Below are 22,406 nucleotides of genomic sequence, written 5' to 3'. Positions count from 1 at the left end.
ATGCCTTACATTTATAGTGTTCTGTCTCTCATGCATGTTGACACCAGTTAGCCACCTCATGCATATGCATAATCTGGAAGAGCAATCTTATGAATATGCATTTAGCACCTTCTTCTGGGTGCTGCTTCCAAAGGCAGGCACTTGCCAGTGACTCCCGAGGCATTCATATACCCAGTCTTCTTTCACTGGGCTCACTGCGCAGGCTCCGTTGTTCTTCTCATTGGTCTTGGATCTACTTTCTCCAACCCTTGCAAGTACCTGGAGGAGCTTGTCTTCCACACCTTTCCGTTCATACCTCATTCACTCAACAGGGCAATCAATTAAGGATTCCAAAATAAAGGGCACAGAGAGGTTTTTCGTTCCCTTATCTACCTATAGGAACTGTTCTACAAAATATAACTAAATATCTGTACAACAGGGATTAATACAACAAGACATAAAATGACTTGATACCCCATTTAAAAACTCCAAGGAGAAAATAGTTAAAACAAAGATGTATCTACATCTGTACCCTGCTTTTGGGGAAGCAGAACTCTGATGATGATGAGAGAGTGCAGTATGAAGAGGGAATGGGAATGTGGGATTTGTTGGGAATTACAGACAGTAATAGGAGTGGCTTTAAAAACATGTCAGGGCATCCTAGATCAGGGATCGCCAAACTTTCAGTTGCCAGGGTCACATTACTCAGCCTTGCTCTAATGGTGGGTGGAGTGGGCCAATTATAGAAAAGGATATCTACTTTTCCTACAGAACTCTAAAGGTGTTTAGACCATTTCTACCCTGAAGAGCTCACAGTGCTCATAGACAAGACAGCAGAGGGCGAGGGAATGTTGCTAAGTGCGTGTAGTTGTTTTATCTGGGCAGTGTGCGTGGTGAGATAGGAAAAAGCAAGAGGGGACAAAGAGGTGCTGGTATGTGAGGAAAGTATGTGGGGAAAGGGCAATGGAAAGGAAAGAAGAGGTGGTGAGTAGACTGTGGCCTGGGGAAAGAGGATTGAGAAGAGTCTGTCTTAGAAGGTTTCATTTTGTCTTTGCTGCATCAAGTCTTGACGTTTGCTTTTCTGTAGATGTGTGTACATGCCTGTTTTGAACAAGTTCCTTGGGGGAACCTTATGTTCTACCACTGCAGGTCTACAGGACTCTGAAAGCAGTGTTTGCACCAGGAACAATATATCCTGAAAGGCAAGTGGCCCAGGGGTTAAAAGGTGTATTAAATGTACCCAGTGCTTTAAATTTGTAGCTCTGGTAAACTTACACCCAAAAAGCACAGGCAGCTTGCAGAAGGCCCATTGCTGCAGCTCTCTGGAGCACACCAAGTTCAAAACTGTTGCGACCACCCCTCTTCACCAGAATTACACCCTTGAGCACCCACAGGCCCAGTCACTTGCAGCTCGGAGTGGCCATGCTTCACTATTTGTGGCCAATGAGAGCTGAGGGATGTGGCAGCTAGTATGTCTCTACAGCCCATGCCATTTCCTGCAGCTCCCAATGTCTGGAACTGATGAACCACAGGCACTCGATGTAACCAAACTTGTGGCTTGCCAGCGGGTTACCCCAATGGGCTGCATGCGGCCTGTGGTCCTCCTGTAGTTGTAATACCACTGGACTCAGCGGGCTGTCACTCTTCTCCTCCTCTCCCCTGAGCCCCCTTCTCTTGTGTTTTGTTTTCACTTGTCTCCTGCTGTCATTATGTACATTTATAAACAATTTGGGGCAGGGACTTAAGTGCTGGAATTAGTGGTGCTGGGGGCACTGCCCTACCTTTTGGCTTGAAATGGTTCCCATTGCATCCAAGGTTTATGGTTTGGTTCAATGACTCTCAGCACCTCCACTATACAAATTGCTCCCATGTTCTGTAGGGACATGCCTTATATTTGTCTTCTAAAGTGCAATTCATACATCAGGCAGAGAGCAATATTAAAGTGTTTTCTAGGTGTACAGGTAGTGAGGCCTACCTTCTAGACCATTAACCAAACTGAGGCGAGAAGGTGGAAGAGATGTAGCACAGTAAATAGCAGAGTCTATAATGTAGGCACGAGAAGATAATTAACTGTTATTTTTGTCTTATGTATTAGGGGTCCACGGTGCTGTCACCTATTCAGATAATCCCCACTTTGGGTTTTCAAAGGACTTTGGCATCTTTGGGTGGATGAAATCTATTTGCTATGGATGCTTTCCAATACATCAAGACAGGGGTTTGAAGGCTGCATGAGATGCTTGGGGCAGTTATATAGAGGAATACTTAAATTAAAAACCAACGTACTCAAGCGATTAAAAATACTACTCATGCATATTCACACTGTTAAACAATAATAGAATACCACTTACTTAAATATTTTGACTCCAAGGCTTTTGTGTGTGTGGAGGGTGGTTTATATAACAAAAAATCTGCATTTGTAAGTTGCACTTTGATGATAAAGAGATTGCATTATACTTGTAGGCCACATCTACATGAGTTGCCTCTGTCGACAGAAGTCACTATCGGAAGATATTTCCCAGCAAGACTTCTGTCAACAAATCACATCTACACATAAAAGCAGCTCGAAAGACTAATCCACTCTGTCAACAGAGAGAAGCCAGACTGCCCCGCCCTCTCTCTATAGAATGGCTGACTGGAAACTCTGCAAACAGGGCTGCCCAGTAATCTGGAAGCCCTGTCTGTCAACAAAAATTCCCCAGGGCGTCTACACAGCTGTTTTGTCAAGGGAACACTGTCAAGAGAGGAGTTATACCTGAATGGGGAGAGGCATAAAGTGCATTTGCTCTGCAGACGTGCTGTGTTTTTTTCCAGCAAAAGCCCAGTTTTGTAGTAAAAAGCAGCTCGTATAGACCTGGTCATATTGAAAAAGATGTCATCATTTTTACAGTCCAAATATTTGTAATTAAATAAAGTGAGCAGTGTAAACTGAAATCAATATATTTGAAAATGTAGAAATACATCCAAGATATTTAATAAATTTCAAGTGACATTCTTTTGCTTAACAGTGTGAGTAAAACAAATTAATCATTATTAATTTTTAATTAGTCATTAGTTAACTGTGATAAATGGACATACCTATTAAGAACATTCTCTTCCCTTACAATGAGGGCTTTCCCTCTTATGTGAATTCTTCCACTCTTCTTTGTCCTCTCTCTCTAGCCCCACATTTATGTTTTTCAGTGGTAGTGAGCAGCCACATCACATCGACCTGAAAGGGTCATTATAGGTGCTCAGCATGCATAAAAAAATCATTTTTTTGTTTGCTGTGACGGGAGAAGTATTGGACTGAAGAACAGAAGGAATAACTGAAGGTACTGCCAAATGGAATTTCTTGAAATCAACTTATTTAAACATTCCACTTTCTGATTAAGCAGCTTCAAATAGTACACCCTAGGTTTTTTTTTTAATCTTTTCAAATTGATTTTGTAAGGGACTTTTTGCTCTGATGTTGCTGGTTCCAGTTCTTTTCCCTTTCACTAATTTCTTGGATTTGCAATCATCTCCAGTGTAGCTTGTAACTACGGGAGGTACAGCAACGTTAGAGAACTTTAATTTCCAAACTGATGATGTCTGTTCATCTCCAAAATATGAACACACGCAGAAAGCAAACTGCATTCCTTTCTAAGTGTTGATTGCATTAGATTTCGGTAACAAAGGGGTATAAACTAAGCTCTTTAGGTTCCAAATGCATCTTTCCTTGAGGAAACTAAATCCCGTGTATGACAGCATTGGGGGGAGGGAAACGAGGTAGGATGTGCAGACTCTGTCTGTATGCGATTAAAGCAGGCTTTTTTTTAAAAAAGGGAACAGACTTTTAACAGCTTTGATTCATATAACACAATAACCCTGCACAATACGGTACACAGCAGATTACTGAAGAATGTCTTTTTTATACTTAATCCCCAAACCTCTCTGTTTTTAGGAGTCCTTAGTTACCCAACTACAGAAGAGAGAAAGAGCTGCACCAACACAAACGTGCCTATCTTTTCAACCATTTTCTATATCTGGTGGAATGATCCTTTTTGACCAGGAGGGGGAGCACTCCCCTTTATTTAATAAAATTCCCGTTACAGCAGTTCTCCTGTAGCCAATGCAATTCTTTCAATGGGGCCTTTCACAGCAGCCTCTGTCACCCCGTGAAAAAAAAGTACAACCAGACCACCAAGAAATGACTTCTTTTTCTAGAGTCATGCAAAGAGAGAGGAAGCTGCATCAACTGCAAAACATCAACGGAACATAAGCTTGAAAGCATCATTAGGAACAGAAACAACGAGAAGTCCCATAGCACCTTGTCAAGTAACAGATTTATCAGAGCACAAGCTTTTGTGGGCAAAGACCCATGCATGCATCTGATGAAGTGGGTCTTTGCCCATGAAAACTTATCCTCTGATAAATCTGTTAGTTGCTAAGGTGCCACAGGCCTTTTTGTTGTCTTTTGTGGCTACAGACTAACATGGCTACCCCTTGGATACTTGTCATTAGGAACAAATAGGTAATAAGGGATTTTAAAGTCAGGGGTTTATGGCACCTTTAAAAGGACAAAATTGTAACATATATCCTATTTCATGAGAGCTGCAGTATCATACAGGTGAAATAATCTATAGTACAAATATTTACATCTACCAGCTCAACCCCTAAGCACAGGGTTTATAAAAAGCAACAAATGCTACTGCATTTGATGCACACTCAAACCTCCCTTAGCAGTAAGCAAGAGCAAAAGAAATGCAGGATCAGCCCCAGTGAACACTTGTTCATCCTCAGTCATATCTAAGGAAATGCTTATATTGATTAACTTCTGATTATGTTCTTGCTACAGGAGAACAAACAAACAGTCCCTACCTGAAGGGCTTACAGTCTAAACAACAGACACAGATAAGATGTGACACCCCAGGAAGTCTGGAGGGAGTTATCAGCAATTTTTTTTTAAATGATCAAATGTCCTCTTTTGAGGTGGCGTTGGAATTTGATTAATGTACATTTGTGATCATGGGTGTAGAGAAGTGCTTAAAATGAGTTTGAAATGTTTTAGGCCTTAATGTGAAAATGAGTACAATATTGACATTTTACCTCAGAGTATTTAACCCTGTGTAGTTTGAGTATATAACCATGTGGAGTTTGTTTTTTCCCCACAAGAACTATCATTGCATTTGTAATACATCCAACCCCACAGCATCTGTTTGCTATATAAATTTATAGTTTCCCACTGAAAAGGTTGTAAAATCACAGAGAATGGCTCCACTTTATCTTCTTAGATTTGAAGTACCGTTCTATTCCAAAAATTGTTGTGGAAAAATGGCTGTAAGGTTCTGCATTTGGGATTCACTTATGTCTATATCAAATTGCTCAGTTTACAATTAAAATACTATTTTCTTGTCATCCCTTGCGCCCTCAGTTCTGCATTTGAATGTGAAGCGGTGGGGTTTTTTTGATACACATATCATCACCACTGATAAAGATTTTACTCCGTTACATCTGTGCAAGCTCAGGGGCCTCAGATTATATACTCATTTATATGCATGAACTCTTTCTGCCATTTGCAAGACAACAAAAGTGTCACTGATGGCCTCATTTGAGGGCAACAGAAATATACAGGTTTTCTTGATGAACATGAGCTGGTTCATTATTCCAGTGCTTGGGTACTTCTGATGGACAGATGGGATAGAGAAGCAAACAGTAGAATGTTTCAAGGAGCTACATGTGAACCTGAATGCTCACAATGAGCACATCTGCTACAGCTCTATCACAAGTTTATTTTTTGTATCCCTGCTTTTTAAAAAAAAAGTGGATATTTTTTTAAATTAAAATTCACCATCTTGTTCAAACAGAAATTAATAGTGGGATGTCCTATGGGCTATATTTTATGTGCAGTCAGACTAGATGATCCCAACTGGGCTTACAATTCATGAGTCACACGTGCCAGGCCTGACTTTCAATCAATGTATTGCCTAGTAGATTCCTGCTTGGCTTTCTCTCGCTTTGTGGCACCAAATGAACACAGTGCTCAAAGAAGTCCAATCCAACGCAGGTTACTTTGGGGAGCTGATCATCCTTCTTTGCCTGAGAAAGGAAGAACATATGTATGTTATGTATTATTATGTATGTTTGAAAGATAACTACGACGTAGAATATTTTGTGGGCCATTTCAGGGACAAAAATACTAGATCTCATAGGTTACCATTTAGCTAGCCTTTTGCTTTCCTACATTTCTAAACAATATATTATTGGCCATCCAGCTATGAATTGCACACCAATCAAAATCTGTGAGGACAAGTCATAATAGCGTCAAAGTCCCTTAAAAGCATGAAGATAGATGATATGAAACAAGGTCATTGTATGGCAAGCAAATTCAGGTAACTGATGGAAAGGTTTAACTCCTGTCCCAAGGCAAATATTTAGTAATGGACTCCTTATCTAGCAAAAAAAAAAAAAAAAAAAAGTATAACAAGATCTTCTGGTTGGAAATCAAAGCTGGATGAATTCAGACCAGAAACAACATGTACATTTTTAGCAGTGAAGGTAATTAACCATGGGGACAATTTGTCAAAGCTTGGGATAGATTCAACATCGTTGGAAATTTTAAAATAGCAGTTGGATGTTTGGTCTGCTCTAGTTCAGACAGGAATTATTTCAAGGCATTTCTAAGGTCTGTGATTTGCAAACCAGACTTCTGGCCTTGGAATCTATGGCCCAGACCCTCCAAAGTATTGAGGCACCTAACTGCTGCAGAAATAAATCATCCATGAGGCACCAGAATATCTTGGCGGACCTGAACCTCAGAAAGCTGATTAATATCCTGTGGGTCCCCCACTTTTCCAGTAGGACAACTGAGGGATAAAAGGTAAGGTTGCCTGATTTTGAAGCTTGCAGTTTAGTGCTAGGATCATGGTTTTCCACGGAGATGACTAAATACGACACAAACACAATGGGCTCGAGAATCACGTCACTGGGCTTCCAACACTTATTGACTGCTCCTTGGCCTGATGTAACAGTGATAATGGTGGTGGCTGGCATCTGAATATTGCTTTGTAGGTGAGAGGCTAGCGGGTAGTAAGGAACAAAAAAGCGTCACCCAGGCGTATGAACAGCCAAGCACACAGGTCCTCTCCTGCTTCAGTTCTAGCACTGTAGTTATCACACAGACATGATGACCATTATGACTTCCATTAACAAGCAGCACAATGTATTTGGGAATGTCCTCTCCCAAGAGATGGGACGGGCAGAACAGCACTGCCTAATCCCATACTACTTTACTGTCATGACTAGTGTTCACTGAAGTGTGAAAAAGCAGATAGCTTTCAGGCATCTGTTAGTTGTAGGTAAATTTATCCAGTGTAGAACGTCAGTGATTTTGGGGTTTTATTCCCTAGCTACTTGTCTGTTACATTAATGTTCAGCTGAGATACAGTCCTCTGCACTGGCGTATTTTGCTAGTCTCTTCCCACTTTAAAATTGAACACCCATTTGTTAAAAAAAAGAGAGATAATCTTACCTGTAACACAATGTCCCCTGACGCCTACGCTTAATTTAGTTATAAAAGTGTTCAGTCAGAAAGTGTGCATAATTTCAAAGGCACTGCCTGGAGAACTTTGATGCTGAAATTGTATCCAGCAAACTGTAAGGGTCTGAGATACCTTCCTCTTAGGATGCAGTATGCTTTACGACTAGTTGCCATCTCTTAGACAAATCACATTATTTCTGGGAAACTCTTCAGCTTGCTTGGAGACTGTTTCACCCAATTTGGACTTGTGAATACAAAATACCACCACATTTTTAGTTAAACGTGCCCCCCCCCACAACCTAGCTGGTGTTAAATTACTATTCCAGGGCTGGTCCGAACCCATGGTAATTTTTCTCTAAGTTTGAACAAACAGTTCTATGTTTGTTTTATATACATTATGTATTTTCTATGACCACTTGTGTCTAGAACATCTTTAATTACCCTGTACTTTGTGTATATCATAGTCCACACAACTGATTTATATGAAAAGGGCACATTAATACCATTTTTACACAACACACTATTGATTGAGTATAACAGTTTGGAGCAGTGATACACAACTCAAGGTCCATGAGCTGCAAATGGCTTTGTGTTGTGTCCCCTGAAGCTTTTTGCAGTGCACTATTGAAATGCTGTGTGATTTATTAAACAATCTAAGTTAGTAAACAAATCCTGAAGAGTTAACATGTTGTTAAACAATTGCAGTTGACAAAATTGTTTCATCTAATTTTTCATGAGTATAAAAATACTCATGAAAAATTAGATCAAACTATATATATATATATATATATGTGGTATATGATATATCAAACATATATATATATATGGTATAAGCTCACTGTACACACCAAGGTGCAGGTCTACACAGCCTGTGTTTTGAGCACACTGCTGTACGCCAGTGAAACATGGACTTTGCGCTCAAAACAAGAGCAGCGGCTCCACACATTCCACATGTGCTGCCTTAGGCGCATACTCGGTATCTCGTGGCAGGACAAGGTCCCCAATAGCACAGTGCTTGAGAGGGCAGGCACCGCCTCCATGCTCACCCTTCTCAAACAGAGGCGTGTGCACTGGCTGGGCCACATCTCATGCATGACGGATGGTCGAATACCAATAGACCTCCTCTTCGGAGAACTGGTGTCTGGAAAGAGGCCGAAAGGGCGACCTAAATTGTGCTACAAGGACACGTGCAAGTGTGATCTCAGCATACTCTCTGTCAGTGTGAACACCTGGCATTCGCTCGCCTCAGACAGGCATGCCTGGGAACAGGGAGTGAAGGAAGCTCTTGCTATGTATGAAACTACCTTGGTGAAGGAAGCGGAAGACAGGAGAGCCCTCAGGAAGATCCGTGCCCGTGATACCAGAGCGACATCTGCCTACTGCTGCTCACAGTGCGGAAAGGACTGCCGCTCCCGCATTGGATTGCACAGCCACAGAAGACGCTGCTCAAATCAGTCCAACTGGGGCGCAAACTTATGATGCCTCGGGATCGAAGGATGCCTACCTATATATGGTATATGATTTTATTATATATGTTTGATCTAATTTTTCATGAGTATTTTTATACTCATATATAGAGTATAAAAATACTCATGAAAAATTAGATCAAACAATTATCAACTGCAATTGTTTAACAACATATTAACTCTTCAGGATTTGTTTACTAACTTAGATTGGTTAATAAATCTGTTAATTATTACTGAAATTAATATTATAAATTATTTATTATTATTCTGTTAACTATTACTAAAAAAAGTCACAATAGTACAAATTGATTTTCATTTACCACATATATATTTACCATTTATATATTATATCTATATATGGTAAATGAATATCAATTTGTACTATTGTGACTTTTTTCAGTAATAATCAATTGCTAATTTGGCTCCTGAACTACTAAGGTCTGAGTATCACCACTTTAAAGGAACATTGACAGTGGCTTATATAGCCCACAGGACAGGAATGCGACAGTGTGGTGTTATCTCCCCAGTTTGTTTCAATCTATTTTTACCATCAGAAACCACTTACATTTTTAGCTAATTACTTTCACATGTAACTATCTTGTAACAAGATATGCACTAAAAAAGTTTGGGTTGCAGGTTGAAAAGAAATTGTACAGCACACTAACTGGCTGTTTATTACATTTTAAAAATAAGCATCATAGAATTCATCTAACTGAAGTCCTTGAAGACCTAGTGAAGCTTTTGACAATGAATCAATTATACACATGAAACATTTAAAATATGCTACACAGGTATGTTTAAAGCTGCAGGCAACATCTGATAGTGATTGCATTGCCTGATATAGGGTTCAGTGTGTGAGTGAATTGTAATGCGCTTGCCATTGTTACTTCCTGAAATGTGTAAGCATGCAGCAAAAATATTCTCTCCCCTTTATTACAGAACATGCACACCTGGCAGAAATGTTATTTTGGAATCATAACATTAAATACTTGAAAATAAACTTACTAGGTTTCCTTTGCTTTTATCATTCTTTCCTTTCACCATCCTTTATACTTCTCTAATACGTCCTGGTGCCCTTCCCTCTATTTCCTTACCCCTTCGCTCCCCATTTAAAGAATTCTTTTTCCCCTTCTTTCATGTACTTAGAGCTTCCTTCCCTTGGCTTCTCATCTCAACCTTTTCCCTTCTACTCCTCTACTCTAACACCCACACCCCAAAATGCACTTAGGCTTGGCCTACACTAGGCAGGTAAGTCCATTGCAGATACACAATTCCAACTAATCAACTTACCTGCAATCAGTTTACGTGACTGTTCTGATTCAGGAAGGTTGACCGGACAGACGCTCCTGTTGACCTCCCTTACAACTACAGGGGTCAACTCTCGACCCTAACAGGGTGATTTTGTGTGTGTCTACCAGGTTTATGAAATCAGCCCCCAGAAGATTGACCCTGAATGGTTCGATCTTCCAGGTAACAGACATGCTTACTCTCTGCTTTCCCAAACCGTCACCCCTTTCTATGACACTCGACTCTAGTTTCCATTTCCCCATTACTGCTTCCCCCCATGGTGTCCAGTGTCTTCACAACTTTACTGCAACTTTTCTCAGAACTCAATATGGCGCAGTGTGGGAAGAGAATGTGCGCCTGGAATGAGGCCAATGACCCCTCTCTAGTCCCGGTGAGAGAGAAGGGTTACTTACGCATAGCAGCACATTAGCACCTAAGTAAAACAGATTTTCTCATTTACCATGTGCGTGTCAGGGGCTAGCATGGGGGTAGGTGAGTGGCGCAAAAGGACACCTGTGAGCCTCGCTGTTTCTGGAACACTCTGCCTCTCCCGGGAGTGCTCATCTCCTAATGGCATTCCATTGCCAGACAGGAAAGCTGTGAGCCAAGGACACTGTCAAGTAGCAATGCAACACGTGCCTTTTAAATGACCAGTTTTATTTGCACCTTATTAAAAGAACAAACCCACATCTGTTTGATATTTAAAGAATGCAAGGGAAGTGTGTGTGTGCGTGCAAGCAGCACCTCTGCTGCTCAGTAGAGGCCTACGAACTACAGAACTCACCACAAAGTTGTAGCTTATTCTACTTCAAATACACTTATTTTCCCCCAAAAGGGGTAGTATGTATAAGCACACAAGAAATGCACTGGGTGCTCAAAGTCAAGGAGAGACACTACACACGCCTTAGGAAGGACAAAATGCATCCTGCTCTTTCACAAGTCCTCACTTCAGTGAGAAAGACCTGGGAAGTGAAGATAATTAGCATGTCCCACCTACTTCAGATCTGTGACAAAAAATGCCTTCTCTGAAGAAGCGTGGTTCTTATGCACTAGAACTTAGAGGCAGTAGTCAAGCTTGTGCTAATTTCCGAGTGACAATGATCAAAATAGAGGTATGAAGAGAGAATGCCATAGAGGAGTGGCTAGAATTTCTGCCCCTTTCTTGCACACTTAGAGCCTCAACATCTCCCATCCCCAGTGCAACTATAAACCTGGGGATGAGGTATCACAGGTTCTTTTCCTACAGGTCCTTCTCCTCAGTCACCAAAAACAAGGGTTAAATCATCTAGCACATCTTCTCAAACATTTTACATTATATGGACTGATCTTGTGAGCCTCCTGGCCCTTTGTAACATTCCTCTGGCAATTGCAACCAGCAACATGGAAAGTGAAAGTACATTTACACCTGACAATAGAATATAGTAACTGAAATTGGAGAAAGCAACAGCATGTGACCAGTCGCTTCTCTCTCAGATCATCAGTGGATCACAGAGCAGAGCTTTGGAAGCATGCTCTAAGTTCTCCCCATGCCCCCTAAACCTCCAACAAAGCAATTTTATTCATATTAGTGAATCCATGCGGGGGTGGGTGGGGGGAAGAATCAGTGGGGATTTTCTGCTCTAGTCTACAAAGAAGAGTAGAATTAGATGTATTGCTAAGAGCTTGTTTACACTCAGTGGAAGATAGATGTTGCTGTGGCTGATCTTCCCAAGTTCAATTTAGCACATTTAGTAGGGACGCACTAAATGGAAAGTTTAGGGCCTCCCCATCAATCACAGTACTCCTCACTGTTGCAAGGAGTAAGGAAAGTTGACTGGAGAGCTTCTTGTGTGGGGATGGTGTAGAAAGTTGATCTAAGGTACATCAACTCCAGTCTCATGGCTGGAGTTGTGTATCTTAGGCTGACTTTCTCCCCAGGGTAGACCTGCCTAAGAAAGAGATTGAGCCTTTATCTCCTCTCCAGTTTACCATAGTCATTGCCTCATCAATGGGGCAGTCCATAAGTTACCTTTTAGATTAACGCAGCTGAAGCGATAACATCTTTGAACTCTCCACCAGGGTCACTCAATAACCTCTTGTCTGCATGTGGGGAAGAAAGAAGACAGCGGAGGGACTCAAAGAAAATAAAATGTATCTCAGATTGTTGAAGCTGGCAGGGCTAATGCTCTGCAGGAACTGAGATGGTGGCTGAACATATTGTCCATCTGATACAATACAGCAAGTTAGTATTTACACACCCGCTCCCCAAGCTAAAAAATCAAGACATGCTGAAAGGCAGGTGACAAAAAGAGGCTCCAGCATCTGGTTACTCTAAAGTAGAGGAGTAGTCTTATGGGGAAGTGCAACCCATGGGGCCTTTAGAAAATATGTTATCATCCATTTTACAAGATCAGCCAGCTGGCTTTGACGCACCTGTTCAAACATTCATAGAACTTATTCTATTTCTCTGGCATTGTCAGGTTGGGAAGGAGGACATATTAGGCCAGCAATGGTGGAGAATACTGGAGAAGGTAGCTAGACAAAGATATTTTTAAATGGGGGAAGGATGATTTGGGAAAAGTAACTGATGAGATATTCTGTGTCTATATTGGCTGTTTAGTTAATTCAGATTGCAAGCTTCTCAGAGTAGGGAACATATCTTTCCATGTATATAGAGATGGGCTCAGATTCTTTAAGCGTCTGTTGATGCTACTGCAATGCAAGCAACCCTCCTAAGCAAATGAGGAACCCAAGGTGTATAAGTGATTTTTTTTTTTCCTCAGCGAGAGTGTCAGTGCAGAGGAGAGGGACAAATGAGGCAAAGAGGATTAAAACAAAACAAACCCCCTCTCTCAAAGAAGGTGATCACCTAGGCCCAAAGTTCTCAGCAGCAGAATCTCTTTCCAATTCCTTTTTGCATTCCCCCTCACCACCCAATGTGGGAACGGAAAACAAAAGCAGGAAACATAGCTAATGGTGAAAGATAAGCCATATAATCCCAGAGATATAAATCCAAAGACAGACAATGATCAGAATGGAGATAATACAAATTTAAAGCTACTGTTGGGCAGTTGTTAGCCTTTTTAAGCTTCCTAGTAGGTGGAGTCACAAGCTAGTGGAAGTAACTAGTTGGAATGGAACCAGCAAGAAACAGACTATAGCCAGCAAGGCAGTAATAGGATCTTCACTGGATTCATAGCACTAACATCTGCAGGCACTAAGTCACTGACTTTTTAGGGAGGCCTTAACTAGTGTTTCAGATAGATTTAGTATTTTGGCCTGGCAGAGCTTCCTAGGATGGTTTTCCAAGAAAATGGTCCAATGGTCTTGTTTAAAGCATAATTTAAAATCATTACAATAAAGTCAACATGCATTGCCCATATTTCAGTCTGAAGTGATCATGCAACACATCACACTCTTGTAGGTGCTGGCCTCAAACTCACCAGCCAGTGTCTCACAGTGGGCTTCCAGATGTCAGGTGGCAGCTTCCTCAATCCTTATTTTTAATGTAAAGTTGTCACTACTTCATTGCAGTGAAAGTAGGATCCTAAAATTTATCATTTGGTTAAATCCCGTACTGCGGCTGCCTCTGTGTGTGTTTTGTGTTTTTTTTTTTTAAACAAGGCTCTGAAAAACTGTCACCTTTAAATCAGTTTTAAATCAGACAAATTGTTAAACCCTTGCAGAACAAAAATAAATGTGTTTGTGTCAGTTATAATTATGATCATTTCCTGAAGCCCCACCATATTTATAATCATGTTTATCTATTAAAATGCCAACCATACGTTATACATTAACTAAAACCATTCTGTAACTTTATTGATATATTTTGTGGAGTTCACATATTTTTGTACAGCAAACATAACACTGTAGCTGCAGCACTATTGTTTAATAGCAGCAAAGTATATTTTATAATCTGGGTACGTGGACAATAAATAGTCTGTTTCTTTGGATGTGAATGTTTAAAATGAAGTTCTGCTGCAGCTTCATAATGTGATTGCTATTTTACAGAGCTTATACACAAAAATATATATGCAATCTTTTTGTCTATATTTTATACAAATACAACAGTAGTTTGTGAATACATTTTAAAGTACATATACATGATAAGCAACTTGATTTTCCATATCACAGGATAGCAATTTTATATGCAAGAAACATACAAATTCAGTCTGGAATGCAGGGATGTGGTTTTTTTTTTGTTTGTTTTTTCCTTTCTATTTATGACTCAATCTTTATCATTAAAACATTTTTAGTATAGAAGTCCAAACATTTTTTCCACTAGCTAAAAAATATAATTTCAGCAATCCAAGTCAGGTTCAGGTGCATCATCCATTCCCCAATCTAGTTTTCCCAGTTTCTCTCTAAAAGGGCTCTTAGCAACATACAGTATGTTCTTCACTCCACGCTATAGAAAAAAGCCCACATCTCCTTTTAATTAACAGTCATCCTCTAGTTTTGCGAACAAAAGTTGGGCTTGTTTGGGTTTACATTTGCATGTCCAAGATTTTCCTTTTGCAAGTGCATATGAATACATTGTGGTGTTGTACAAAGTTCATTAATGACAAAGTCACAGTATAAAAATATATCGTATACCTATAGGTCTAGTATAGTCCTTTTTCTAGGGGTAAAAATACATCTGAATGAGACAGAAGGGTTTGTAGCACCATGAGAGGAGTTGTATCCCAAGTTACATTAGCAGCATGATCCAATATAACAATATTGCAGGAGTGTTTCTGAGAAGATAAAACATTCATTCTGGTTCAACTGTACCACTGAAGCTTATACTGAAAAGTGTTTACATATGATTAGCAATAGTTCTGTGTCACTTCCAGGGCTAGATAACTGTTATCAAAAGACACTGCCTTCCAACAAAGTAAGACACTCTTACTGTATAAAGGCTTTGGGACTTTCCAAAACACTCTTTTGAACTATCATGGCATTACTTCATTTTGACGTTCACTGTAATATTAAATAGGTGGTGGTTTTAATTGTACGCTGGGAGGATGCAGGATGCGTAGCTGAGTGTCTACACAGTTTTATAAGAAAGTACATGTCATAGGTCTTTTATAGACTGAAAAGTATGTAGGATGAAGTGCTAAACCAGTGTATGAGACAGACAGACAGACATAACTACAGGCGTAGTCCTGCTTCCCTTTAATTTAATGGTGTAAGATCAGGCCTTATATTTCCTTCAGACAGCAGCATAACTAGGATAGAGTATTATAAAATAGTAGGAGAGTTTATCATCCAAAACTGCAGAGTGCACAGTTTATAACTGGTGTGGAACGCATGAATAATTTTTCTTGGTACTAAAAATGGCAGTAGAAGACAGTGTAGTTTGAAACATGTAAACCTAGTAAAAAACCATTGTAAAACCCTTAAGAAAGACACACTGATTTTGTGCAATATAGCAAATTGATAAGAAAACACTGTAAAAATGTACCTGTTCAAAATTACATCTACCATTTTGTACACAACGCATTATACCAAAGTCCCTACATATATGTAATCTAATGGCACTTGAAACAAGTTATAATAAAAGGTTTTATAATAAAAGCGTAACCTGTAAGAAATTCTCTTAAAAAGTTTAGGTTTCTTTTTGAAAGTGCTATATCTTGTAATATGTGTAACATAGAGGTTGACCAAGCTTTATTTTAAAAAATATTGGCCTATAATACATGTATAGCTCACTAGGCAAATGATCCTGAAAATATGTACTCTTAACATTCATTATTAGCTTAATAAGCAATCAGCTCTGGCTCATGTTTCAGTCAGTATATGGTTTTAAAAAACCGCTACTGTGAAATTAACAATAAATCACTCTATTCCACAATTTACTACTAAATAAAGCACAAGCAACAAGTACTCAAAAATATATATATTTAAAAACATACTAGAAGTTTAAAAGTTGCACAAAGAGTGGTGCACGATCAGCCAGCCCCCTCCCTCCCCGCCTTTGAAAAGATAAAATCAACTCGGTAACCAGAAAGTAGGGTTTAAAAATGGACATTTTAATAGTGGCCAATAATAACTCTGCCTAAATATACTCTAAAGCACTAATGTGTTAATATTGCTTACAGTGCCGATCTGCTTCCACATATTCATACATCCTAGTTCAGTAGCAACAATATACCATGTATCCACCAACTGCAGCCCTGACTGAATGAGGTTCAATATCTTGTCCAAGGTCCCTATCTCTGAAGTGAAATGCCAATCCCTTTTTAAAAGCTAAGGCACTACCATTAGCATATAACCAGAACCTTTACTACTAAGAAAATGGATGCTGGCAAAAAAAAATCAAGTCTAATCAGAACTAAAACTGATAAACAAATGGCACTGTCTTTTTCTCAACGCTTACATACACACCACTTCCATCCCTTGAGGAACAGGATAGGTCTGTCAGAATGCTCTGTGTTGGCAGTTAAGATTAAATTAATTTGCAACACTAACAAGTGGCCTTCCTTGCTTACAGGCTGACAATTCACTGTGGTTCTGAAATTGGTGATATGCGTATTCATTTCCCAACAGCTGCATATATTGACAAACACAGCCTAATGGTATTATGTCTCCAATTGCCTTTTCTGGGTGACAAATGTGGCTATTGGAATATGAGTCTGGGAGATTCTCTGCACCCAAAACTTGCATTTACTTCAAAAGTTGAAGATGCCCAGTTCCACATACAAAACAGCCCATTAGGGGAACAGAATCCATTTATCTTCAGCTCAAACTGGTTAAACCAGATCCAGAGTAAAGTACTTTGGTTCCTCTTGTTTTTTATTTCATGCATGCGGGTTTAAACCAGCATTCATGTTTTTGTTCTGTTTATTTTGTGCTTTGTTCACACAACATTTTTCTTTCCTTAAAATGCACGGTGTGGGGTAAGGGGGAAGCAATATTGAACACATCATTCAACTAAAGATGTAGGTAAGCAATCTGTTTCATAGAAACTAAAGGAAGCAGTCATGAAGCAGAGCTAAAGTCCACTTTGAGATAATATGCTCCTAAACCCAACATCTAGGAGTAGTACACAGAATTTGAAAAGGTATTATCCTTATTAATACATCCTTATTTTAATGCCTTTGGAACACAAACACATTTATAAAACATTATCTTTCAGTAATAAAATTTAAATACATATAAGTATAAAATAGTAAAACTACACCTGCATATTGCTCCTAGAGGGAAAAAAAGTAGGAGCTAACGATAAAATATTGGGAGCAAAAGCTCCTTCAATGGGAGCAACTTGTTTCTGTGAAGTATATTTATTTTAACCACTTAAAACCTTGTACGTATCCTCACTATTGACTGAGTGATACTAATGTATTTCATTTTTATTTTTAATTCCTTATCCACAGTGACAAGGAAAACAAATATTAGTATTGAATTAAAGCAAATCTAACTTGCTTTCACACATCACAGGGTTTTTTTGTTTTGTTTTTTGTTTTGGTTATTAGGGGTAGGGGATGCGAGTATATCGAATTAGGTAAAAGTGGTGTAAGCAATATGCTCTTACTTCACTCCTAAGAGTCCTGTCTTTAAACCTTGGCAATGGGTGAAAAGTCCCTAGCCAAGTATCCAGGTGTAGAAAGTGTGACTAACATTTAACTTGTCGCTTAGGAGGGCATGACACACTGCATCACACAATTGAAAAGATCCACTCCACTTATATTGATATCTGCAAATTTACATTCATTCTCTGACTCAAGACTCACACTGAACTGACACTAAGTATAAAACTTCTGGCTAGACTTAACCCACACTTTGGCTGTGGCAGCTGGGAAAGACTGATGCCTACAGACGTGACTACAAAATCTGAAGATTCCTATGCAGTGCTCTTTCTATGCTGGTAAAAGACAAACAGCAAGTTAAGAATTAAATCAAAAATTGTGACAAAATATTCTGCACTACTAAATTAAAACCTTTATATTTCAGGATCAGCCATTAATTTTGCCTCTTTTCCTTCCACCAGAGTCATGAAAGCACAAAAGAGTTCCAATTCGAATTGGACACATTTGCCAATTAAGCAGAAACAAAGATTTTTTTAAAAAATATGTTGTGTCACAATTTGAGTCATCAAGTTAAACTGCCTCCCATTCAATCTCAATACAGGCAACAACAACTGAAGTCAGAAAAGAGCAAGTTCTTAATACCATTACTGACTTTAAGTCAAATATAAAACACTATGTACATACTTCCAGCAGGTAAGTTTGAATTTTACACAAATTTAAAAAAAATTGGTTTCAGGTTATGGACCAGATCATATACCACCATTCAGTTCGCTTCAAGAAGCTGTGTGTAAAATTAAAAAAATAGAATTCTATTACAAAATGAAACATGATAGAGCTCCCATTTGCTAGACAAAGCAGAATGACTGATACATTTGAAACAAAGTTTTAAACAAAGGGTGCATGTCAAAGTTTAGTAGGACTTGCTTTCTATTGATTTTTTTTGTCAGTGTGTCAATTGGCAGTGGAAAAATCAAACAATACATTGAGACTTTTTTAAAAACCAAAGTAAACAGCTGAGAATAAAACACTTTCAAAACATATAAAAGTTAATTTAAATTCCTTACTGGCTTCATGAGATTGGTACTGTACAAAAGCAGAGGATTTATAATGTCTTATAGTAGGCACTAAGTTAAAAATAATTACCTAAGGCAATTCTACAATTAGACAGTAATAAGCCAGCTCTGTACTTCCTATTGGAAAGCTTGATGAAAACGTGGTAGCGTGGTGGTTGTGCTTAAACTGTTTGCGAAAGCTGCTGACAGTGAGTGCAGAGACCCCAGACCTATACTGCTGCTAGGATCTTGAGGATCCTGTGTTTGTGGTGGAAGTTGAGTCATTGAAGAATGTGCCTCCTCCTGTGTATAATTCATTCCAAGATTTCCCACTGAAACAGAAGGGTTATAGGGAGGGCCATTTACTGGTATAAAGTTGAACAATTGAGAAAAGTCCAACGACGGGGCGCTTAGAGGTTCGCTAATGGAAACAGAACTTTTGGAAAGGGAAACCTCCCCAGATCCATCATCTAGTGGCCCTACTTGAGGATCCAACCCTAATTTAGATGAAGATGCTTGAGAATCCTGGGATGAAGAAGGTATACCACTTTGCAACTCCATTAAGTAACTTTCAATTTCCCCTTTCAATGGCTGTTCTTTTTCAGACATAGAAACTGCATATGAGGTAGAACTGAGTGGATATTTCAAAGACAGCTGGTGCGATGGGTGGACAGATTCCATATCTAAGGGACAAGGCATTCCTAAGGGTAATGACGTGGGAGCCATTTGGTGTGCAGACACAGAACTCTGCATGGACTGAATTTGAGTGTTGTAGAGATTCAACTGCAAAGTGTTTGTGAATGGCTTTGATGTCAGCTCACTGGAAGGTAAAGACATCACTGGAAGCAGCTCATCCTTAATAGGCACAGAAACATTGCAGGTAAAAGGATCCAGAAGGTCCATTGGCTCTGTTTTGACCTTCAGAAGTTCTTGGTTGTGACTTTTCTTCATATGGCGTGTTAGGTGGTCTTTCCGCCCGAATCTCTGTGCACAATACTGACAGAGGAAGTCCTTTCTTCCAGTGTGCACTACCATGTGTCTACGGACATCCTTTCGGGTGTAGAACCGACGATCACAGTGTTCACACTGGTGCTTTTTCTCCTTTACTCCACCTGATGACTTGCCCGCATGAGTTTTTAGGTGCTCCAGTAGCACTCCCGTGCTTTCAAATGTCTGCAAACATACCTTACAGGTGAGGTCACCACTTGTTGCAGCATGCAAAGCCAGGTGACGCTTAAATCCAAGCTTCGTATTGTAGTTCTTTCCACATTCTTCACACTTAAAGGCCTCTTTGTTGGGATTGTGTGTATGTAGGTGATTCTTTAGGTGATCTTTTCGGTGAAACATTTTCTCACAATAATTACACTTGTGGGTTTTCTCAGGAGAATGAGTAGCCATATGCCTTTAAACACAGATATATTCTGTAAGTAATTATTTTGATCAAAAAGTACAAGTGTTCATTTTTAATGGCAGCTAATTACTATACTAATGTTTCTTCACAACAGAATCTTTTTAAGCTGACAGCATGACACTACAAAAATAATTTGACAAATTTAAATATAGCAAAACACGAGCCATTATCTTTAAATTGACACTTTAGTTTTAGTTGTATTTTTAGTTACTGGGATACGGGCAAGTATGAGAGTACTTGTGTAAATGTCCATAGCCAAAATTTTAGCAGTCCATACATTTTTCTTGTGACAACTCCGTATACGAATGAAAATTCTATTCTCATTTACATAAACAAAGCCAAAGACATTAGCTGGTAAACTTACACACTGTAATTTAGAATTCTAGAAACAAACCAATGTCTACTTTAATTAACATTTCCTCTCTGCAAATCAGCTGAAGAATGTGTACACAAATATATATTTTTACATGGCTTAAAATGGCCAACATAAAAAAGATAATATAATCTGAAAGATAAATAGAGTTTAATACCTTAGTAATTTGTACTTAGAAACAAAGGCCTTGGTGCAGTCTTGTTGTGTGCACTTGTAGGGCCTCTCTCCTGTGTGAGAGTATGAGTGAACCTTTAATTTCTCAACACTGTTAAAGGCCTTGTCACACAGTTGGCAAGGAAAGTTTTTTCTTGGTTTGGTTTCACCACGCTTACGTTTCCCTGAAGGGACTTTCTGGGTATCTCTTACTTCTGACAAATCACCAGGAATGACAGTGGCCATCGCAGCCTAAACCAGGCCTTCTTGTTGGACACTTGGGAATTGCCCAACTCCACTAAATGATTTAGCTTTAGATGGCTTCTCAAGTTTCATGTGGTCGTAAAAGAAAGCAAAAGGGGACTGGAAAAAAAAATAAGAAACAACTAGTTTGTAACTAAACTCAATTTTGAAGTTTACTTGCTATGTGATGCTTCTGAATAAAACTTAATAAAATTAGGTTCAGCTGGTCTAATGTAATACCTGTAGGCTTCTTTATGCTATTTGTCACCACTCTTAAAATGCAATGCTCAGGATGAACAGATCCATATGTGCCCTGACACTAGACCTTGTAACTTCTCCTTAGGGCCTGGAGAGAGAATGGCCATGTTTCAGAAAGATTACAGAAGTCATCAAAAATAATTTTACTCAAAAATACGCAGACAAAGCTGACTTTTGGCAGCTGCTGATTTTGCAAAGGATTAAACTGTACTTGTGTAGATTGTAATAAGTCAGAACTGCTAGAGATAAAGATTTCTATAAATTAGGTTTTCTCAGATCAACACTGGAAATATCCATCCTCCCCATACAATTCTTTCATCGTAAAATAGAGAAATTGTTAAAAGTTAGGTTAGCTCAAGATGGAAATATTTATTCATTCATTCTAGAGGGATCACATTCAATCTTGAAGAATTAAGCTCTGTGAAATACAGGAGGAAGTCTATCCCTTTGATACTGTCTTCCAGAAAGAGTAGCTCTGAATTCTTAATCTGATAATACATAGAGGCAACTGATTTTGGTGATCTCACAGTACTTTACCATCTTTTATTGACAAAAGTACTACAGCACTATTTTAAATAGCAAAACTCAACTGCAATTTGAAATTCCAAGATGGGTGACATGGATCAGAAGCTAGATCTGCAATAGCGCCCTGAAAGGTTGTATGAGAGAAACAGAATGAATGACAGAGTTCAATATAAAATGCAGGCAGGATTTGAAAGGGGTGAATTTGCCATTGCTGTTGCAAGTGAGCATTTTCCAGTTTTTGAAAACCTGATGCACGGTAACCATCAGCTCAGGAAGTCAGGCTGAGCAACTGTCCTAGATGCAGTTTTGCCAGACACCAGAGGTCGATGTCAGTAGCCTGAGCTGATGGTTTTGAAATGCAGCCCTCTGTAGGCATGGGAGGGCACTCTTCCCAAGCTTGCTATCTCCTTCAGTATCTCAGCTCCCTGCTATGTGCTTCTGCATGCTTGCAGCTTAAAAGAAGCAGCTGTTGGGACAGGTGTGGAAGAGCAGCCAGGAGTCAGGCAAACAGCATCAGGCAACGGCTGCTTCAGGCTAATGCCACTTCCCTACCAAATAAAATGAACTGTCCCTAGCTGGCGGTGAAGGAAGGATAACTATCTAGGCAGCCTGTCTACTGTGTCAGCTGTCCTCTCCGCCTTTTGCTGTTGGACTTCCATTTAGGGGACAAT

At 39.4% G+C, this 22,406-nt stretch overlaps 1 protein-coding gene across 2 annotated transcripts in view; it reads right to left on the bottom strand.

Moving 5' to 3' along the window:
• Positions 1–14,018: 14,018 nt before the first annotated feature.
• Positions 14,019–22,406, bottom strand: part of PLAG1 (PLAG1 zinc finger) — a 66,262-nt gene continuing 57,874 nt past the window's right edge. The window contains exons 3-4 of one of the 2 annotated variants that reach the window (XM_074987165.1): positions 20,714–21,072; positions 14,019–20,174 (exon numbers count right to left, since the gene is read on the bottom strand). In XM_074987165.1, the coding sequence (XP_074843266.1) occupies positions 18,911–20,174; positions 20,714–20,955 (1,506 nt within the window). In that variant the 5' untranslated portion in view covers positions 20,956–21,072 and the 3' untranslated portion in view covers positions 14,019–18,910. The remainder of the gene's footprint in view (positions 20,175–20,713; positions 21,073–22,406) is intronic. The other variant, XM_074987166.1, reaches the window with a different exon arrangement.

This window comes from Carettochelys insculpta, chromosome 2, assembly GCF_033958435.1.
Source record: "Carettochelys insculpta isolate YL-2023 chromosome 2, ASM3395843v1, whole genome shotgun sequence".
NCBI classification, from domain to species: domain Eukaryota; kingdom Metazoa; phylum Chordata; order Testudines; family Carettochelyidae; genus Carettochelys; species Carettochelys insculpta.
The sequence above is the reverse complement of the archived record's forward strand: the minus strand, read 5'-3'. Positions and strand labels throughout refer to the sequence as shown.